We start from the raw sequence: 6,636 nt of genomic DNA, 5'->3' as shown, positions 1-6,636 counted from the left end.
TCCTGCTGTCTCAGTCTGCTGAGTCACTGGGACTAGAGGTACATGCCACTATACTTGGCTTTTAAGGGTAGTCTAAGAATAGAACCTGGGCCTCCCATGTGGCCTCAGCCTACCATGTAGCCGTGTCAACCAGTGCATGATATCGGAGCTTAATCCTTAACATCCTCACCAGTCTACGGGTTCTCATTAGAATCAGGAAGAATCTTTAATAAGAAATAATAAAAGGAATGGAGTTTATTCTATCGCATGGTGTTTCATTCTTCCCAGATTAATCTTACATATAAAGTACCAATTACTCGAGGAGAGGTCCATGAGTTAATCAACCTAAATGACAATAGCAGACAAATTCTTCAGGCCTACTGGGTGACAGAGCACCTCTCACTGAACCGGGAACAAGGCCTAGTGCTGTTTTCACAATGTGCATTTGGCTTTCCTGGCCTGCCACTAAGCATCTCTTAAAATTCAGTTTTCTTCCAAGTACTCTATTTTTTATTCCTACAGCACATTTCTCACTGCCTTCTCCTCACCACCCACATCAAGGTCACATCTCTCTAACGCACTGCTGTGCTTTTGCTACAGCCTGCTGCCTAAGTCTGCTGAGTCACTGGGACTAGAGGTACATGCCACTATACTTGGCTTTTAAGGGTAGTCTAAGAATAGAACCTGGGCCTCCCATGTGGCCTCAGCCTACCATGTAGCCGTGTCAACCAGTGCATGATATCGGAGCTTAATCCTTAACATCCTCACCAGTCTACGGGTTCTCATTAGAATCAGGAAGAATCTTTAATAAGAAATAATAAAAGGAATGGAGTTTATTCTATCGCATGGTGTTTCATTCTTCCCAGATTAATCTTACATATAAAGTACCAATTACTCGAGGAGAGGTCCATGAGTTAATCAACCTAAATGACAATAGCAGACAAATTCTTCAGGCCTACTGGGTGACAGAGCACCTCTCACTGAACCGGGAACAAGGCCTAGTGCTGTTTTCACAATGTGCATTTGGCTTCCCGGCCCTGCCACTAAGCATCTCTTAAAATTCAGTTTTCTTCCAAGTACTCTATTTTTTATTCCTACAGCACATTTCTCACTGCCTTCTCCTCACCACCCACATCAAGGTCACATCTCTCTAACGCACTGCTGTGCTTTTGCTACAGCCTACATCACTTCACTCATTCCTCCTACAGCTCTCCTAATGTCTCCTTTCATTTTAAACATTGCATCTTCCTCCTACCTCCAGGAAGATCTGAAGGTGCCCTTAGATAATTCTAGCTAAGGTGAAAAAAATAGGCTAATTTTTTTCCAGGCAACTTTATAAATCGAGAGTTTTGCTTTTCCAGTCAAGCATAGGTTCAATATTGTACATATACTCTTCTAAATGCAAGTCTTACATGAGAACACCTCCTGCTTGAATTTACCAATAGATTATTAATTGCTTCTTCATATGATCTGATAATAATAATGATTCTTCATCCCATTATATAAGCATTATAGTTCTATTACCATATTTTTGTCTTAGTAGGCTTTGTGCTAGCTTGTGATTTGGGCATTACCTAATTTTGGCATTACCCTCTTAGAGCTAACAATTAAGAAATCTTGAATTTTACTCATCCCAGTCTATATCGTTTTTAAATTTTAAAATAATTTGTACAAATAGAAACATATAGCCTATAAGATATATTTTATAATTTGGTAACTTCAGAGAGAGAGGGAGACAGCCCTAATAGGATCCCCACTTTGCAATTCACCTTCTGCCTTGGTCAGCCCTAGATCACCCACATGTATACTTAATGTGTTCACGGAACTCTTCAGACGTACATATGGAGCCATGTGGCTCACCCTTGCTGAGCCGTGTATTACTGCTGCACCACTGGCTGGTCCTACAAAAGTTCTGACTTTTACAGAGTCTATGGTCTATTGGGGTATATAGTGAAATAGTTAACAACAACAACAAAAAAGTAAATATGTCTTAGAGACTAACATGTGTGTGCATGTCTGTGTGTTTTTATGTTTAGTTAGTGATCAGTGGTCTAAAGAGACAAATAAAAGCAAGGGGATGGAGAATAAATGGTGAGGTCAGGCACAAGTATTTTGAGCCTTAATGCAATATGCAGTACCGGACCAAAAGGAGTCATGGAGGTTAGGACAGTTGAATCCCACATGGCTGACTGTGTGGTTTGAAGACCAGATCCGAAAACTTGAAAAACATATGGGAAGGGTGTGCATACATACCAAAAATCCTTAGAGGAGAATGGAGGAGAAGGGACTGCAATAGAAGGGACTGCAATATGGCCATTCCCCTGGGAGATTATTTGGGGTAATTTTTTTACTTTCTCTCTCTCTCTCTCTCTGGGAAGCACTCATGTACTGTAGCAAAAACCTGAAAAAAAAAATCAGTACTTAGAATTTTAGACTTTTTGAAAGATTTTCAAACCACTGGCACATCAAAATAATCTTCCTGATGTTGCCCACCAGTATTTAAATGTGCGTTCACTTCCACACCTGCCATTTTGCTTACCGTGGGGACTGTGCTTTGGCCTTTTCACACAGGACAGAGAGTTGGGAGAGCAAGCAGCCAATCCCCACCTAACTCACACTGACACATCCCTAGAATTTAAAAGACATTCATAGTTATTACCTGGGGACTGTGGACTAGTCAGGGTTCTGAACAAGGGGTTCATAGCTTCCTGAACATTCTGAGTGAAACTCATGAGGACTACAAATTTAGATGAGAAAAAGTACTTCTTTTTCAAAAGTACTTATTTTTCAAAGATATTTTAGCATGTCTTTCAATTATGAATAAACTTCAGTAATTAATCAGCACTATCTACACATGTTTTGGCAGTAGAAATCACAAAATTGTTGGGGTTAGCTGTGGCATAGTGGTTAAGGCACTGGACTCATATGTGACCTACTGGGTTCAAATCCTGGATCCAGCAGATGGAAACTCATGTCAAGTGTGTGTGTGCACATGCCCAAAGTCCTGAGAGGAGAATGGAGAAGAAGGTATGACCAGCCCCATGGCAATGGGGCTTTCTTGGTGATTTCTTGTTTTCTGTCTCTGTCTCTGTCTCTCCAGTAAGGGCACATGCCTTATAGTAAAAATCTCTTTAAAATATAAAAACTGCACCCCCCCCCCAGAAAAAAGAAAAGATATGTTAGTGTCACTATTGTTAGGACACTGGGAAGTGAGTGAGGTAAATTGGCACAGTGAGTTAGCTCATATAGTTGGAGGTAGAAGAGGTCTGATCTAGCACATGGAAGGACTTTGACTCTACCCTTTGTACCTTCTGCATAAATACAACTTTCTAAAAACCTATAAGCTTCTGATTCCTGAAGAAAGGCAAAGGGGCAAATGAAGTTAAAGCTCATGTGGGACATGAGTAAGAACAGAAGAAACATACTTAGAGAATCAGGAAAGAGAGATCTCCTTTCTCAAAATATGCCTCTAAATGATCCTTCAGGCCTTTGTGAGATTCCACCATGGCGTACCGAGGCCAGGGCCAGAAAGTGCAGAAGGTGATGGTGCAGCCCATCAACCTCATCTTCAGATACTTGCAGAATAGATCCCGGATTCAGGTGTGGCTCTATGAGCAAGTAAATATGCGGATAGAAGGCTGTATCATTGGTTTTGATGAGTATATGAACCTTGTATTAGATGATGCAGAGGAGATTCATTCTAAAACAAAGTCAAGAAAACAACTGGGTCGGATCATGTTAAAAGGAGATAATATAACTCTGCTACAAAGTGTCTCCAACTAGAAATGATCAACGAAGTGAGGACTTGCTGAGAAGACAGTAGTTTGTTCCCTTCGTGGAGAGTATAGTTCTAAAAATTTGTTCATATTGTTTTGATTACCGTTATGTTATTACTAGTTGGCAATAAATGCTATGGGATTGTTTTTTTAAAAAAAAAAAAAAAAAGTAGTAGGTGGGACCAGCAGATGGCATGGTGCTTACATTGCTAAACTCCCATGTATTTGACTGCAGTTCAAGTCCTGGGCTGAGAGGCTTAAAACTCAGGCCAGGTGCATGTGCGTGCATACACAAAATCCTGAGAGGAGAAAGAATTTCAGCATGGCCATCCCCCATGAGGGGTGATTTCTTGCTTTCTGTCTTTCTGGCAAATGCATGCACCATATAGCAAAAACCTTTCCAAAAAAAAAATGTAGTAGTAGTGCTAGGGGTCAGCAGGAGACATGATGGTTAAGGTGCTGGACTCTCACATGGCCAACTCTGGTTGGGGTCTTGGACCTGGAGGCTTAAAAGTCAATCCAGGTACATGTACATGCATGTCCAAAATCCTGGAAGGACAGTGGATGGTGAAGGGATAGCAGCATGGCTGTCCCTGTCCGTGGGGGGTGATTCCTCACTTTCCCTCTTACTGTCTCTCTCCAGCAAGTGCAAGAACCTTATGGCAAAAACCTTAAAAAAAATGTTAAATAATTAAGTAGTAGCACTACATATGAAGGATTGTTTCTTTTCTTCCAGCAAACACCGATAAAACACCACACGTGTATAAGACAAATTATTTAAGAAAGCTGCTCATAGGCCTCAATGACTCTTGAAGCTCAATTTTGTTGCATGTGTTTGCATGTATTTTTCTTTTTTTATATTATTATTATTATTGGAGAGGTTTTTTTTTTTTTTTTTTTTTTTTTTTTTTTTTTTTTTTTTTTTTTTTTTGTTTTTTTTTTTTTGCTATAGGGTATGTACGCTCACCAGAAGGACCGAGAGAGACAGTGAGACAGAAAATGAGAAATCACTCCCCCCCCAGGGGGCATGGCCATGCTGCAATCCCTTCTCCTCCATTCTCCTCTCAGGATCTTGGGCACACACGCACATGTGCCCAGCATGAGTTTAAGTCACTGGGTCCAGGACTCAAACCGGGGTCAGCTACGTGGAAGCCCAGTGACATGGCCATTACGCCAACAGCTGGTCCCCTGCACGTATTTTTCTTAAAGTCCTCCATGACTGAAAGATCATACTGTATCCATGTTTAATAGTTGTTTCTTCTAACTGATCTTTGTTATTACAAAAGTAGAAATCCTCTTTAAAGCAAAGGATATAGGAAGGAAGGAAAGGAGGGAAGGAAGGAGGGAGGAAGTAAGCCACATCAAGTTGCCTATCTTTTAGATCAGAGAAAGCAATCAAGCTGATTAAGTATGCCAGGAATTCCTCCACATTTCTGTATTTAAGTGTTTATTGGAAGAAAGGCAAATATGCATGTTTCTTGCTTTCATTTTCTCAAAGAACAACTTAATTAATGCTGTCATATAACTCCTGGTAACAGACTCACACCATAAAAATCCTCCCACACCGCAATATCAATGGAACCCTGGAAGCTACAATAGAAAGAAATTAGAATGTGCATCAAATCTGTGAAGCTCATAAAGAGAACACATTTGCCCCTCATGTATTTTTAAAGAGATCGTTTCATTATATCTGGTAAATGGTTTTCTGTTCAGTACTGCAGATACCATTGAATTTTGGTGGTATCCCATTTCTCAGAATAACAGAATGACATTCTGTTTTAATAAAGATTTCAGTGAAGATATTATTATGTTTAGGTGCCCAGTTATTCTATAGGGACTTTGTAATGTCTGAGAAAGGACTTAGCACACAAGTTCATTTATTAGTCTCACTTTCTTTTCTCCTGGTCTTCTTCTTCCTCTTCTTTTTTTTATTTGCCAGTGAGTGCATGTGCTTGCTGTTGAGACAGAGTGAAAGAGAGTGAGAGAAAGCAACCACTGTGGGGAAACCCAGGCAGCAATACCCTCCCCTTTGCTTCTTTTGAGATTTTGGGCATGCACACACACTCACCCAGCATGTTTTTCAAACTGTCAGGTATGTAACTTGAACCATGCAATTGGCCATGAGGGATCCAGTTGCCTTAACCACCACATGGGCTTGCTTCCTTTCCTTGGTCTTTAAGACTCAAGAAGCAAATCTTTTTTCCAATGAAAAGGAAGATAAACTCTTTGATCTGCAATATCTTATGCTTTCTTTTCAGGAGCATTTTGCATTATGTAATAAGAAAAATAAAGGTGATGATTTGGAGTAGTATTTTGGAATATATATTTATTTAAATCTATTTGCATTTAGACCATCTGACTTTTAGATGACTTTTAGACTTATTTTAGTCATTACATTTAAATACTTAATTTGTAACTAGGACCAAACTCTCAGAACTAATAGAGCTGAGTTTTATTCAAAAATATTGTTCATTTAAATAACAAAAATGCATCTCTCTCATTTCATATGTAGTGATTTATTATGTCAGCATATTCGTTTTCATTGCCCACTTTAGGTATTTGCCATTGGCTTTTCCAGCACAGTTATTCACGATGTGCTGGATTTTTGTTTGTTTGTTTTTGTTTTTTGTTTTTTAAAAAAACACTACCTGGGGGTCAGCAGATGGCACAGTCATTACATTGCTGGACTCCTACATGACTGACCACAGTTTGAGTCCCAGACTCGGTAACTTGAAAATCACTCTGGACATATGTGTGTGCAAAATCCCAGGAAGAGAATGGAGGAGAAGGGATTGTGGTGTGGCCATCCCCACATGGGGGTGATTTCTCACTTTCTCTCTCACTGTCTCTGTCTCTGTCTCTCTCTCTGGCAAGTGCACAC

At 40.0% G+C, this 6,636-nt stretch overlaps 1 protein-coding gene across 1 annotated transcript; it reads left to right on the top strand.

Annotated features, from left to right (window-relative positions):
• The first annotated feature begins 3,469 nt into the window (after positions 1-3,469).
• Positions 3,470-3,902, top strand: LOC102472574 (small nuclear ribonucleoprotein E). The gene has a single exon (XM_014590244.1). It carries the CDS (start codon positions 3,484-3,486, stop codon positions 3,760-3,762), a length of 279 nt encoding a protein of 92 aa, XP_014445730.1. The 5' UTR covers positions 3,470-3,483; the 3' UTR covers positions 3,763-3,902.
• The last annotated feature ends 2,734 nt before the right edge of the window (positions 3,903-6,636 follow it).

Source organism: Tupaia chinensis, unplaced genomic scaffold (genome assembly GCF_000334495.1).
Source record: "Tupaia chinensis unplaced genomic scaffold, TupChi_1.0 Scaffold000423_1, whole genome shotgun sequence".
In the NCBI taxonomy this organism is placed as follows: domain Eukaryota; kingdom Metazoa; phylum Chordata; class Mammalia; order Scandentia; family Tupaiidae; genus Tupaia; species Tupaia belangeri.
The sequence above is the reverse complement of the archived record's forward strand: the minus strand, read 5'-3'. Positions and strand labels throughout refer to the sequence as shown.

Bases quoted from the DNA above. Each gene is read 5' to 3' on its own strand.
- LOC102472574 (XM_014590244.1), top strand. From the start codon at position 3,484: ATGGCGTACCGAGGCCAGGGCCAGAAAGTGCAGAAGGTGATGGTGCAG.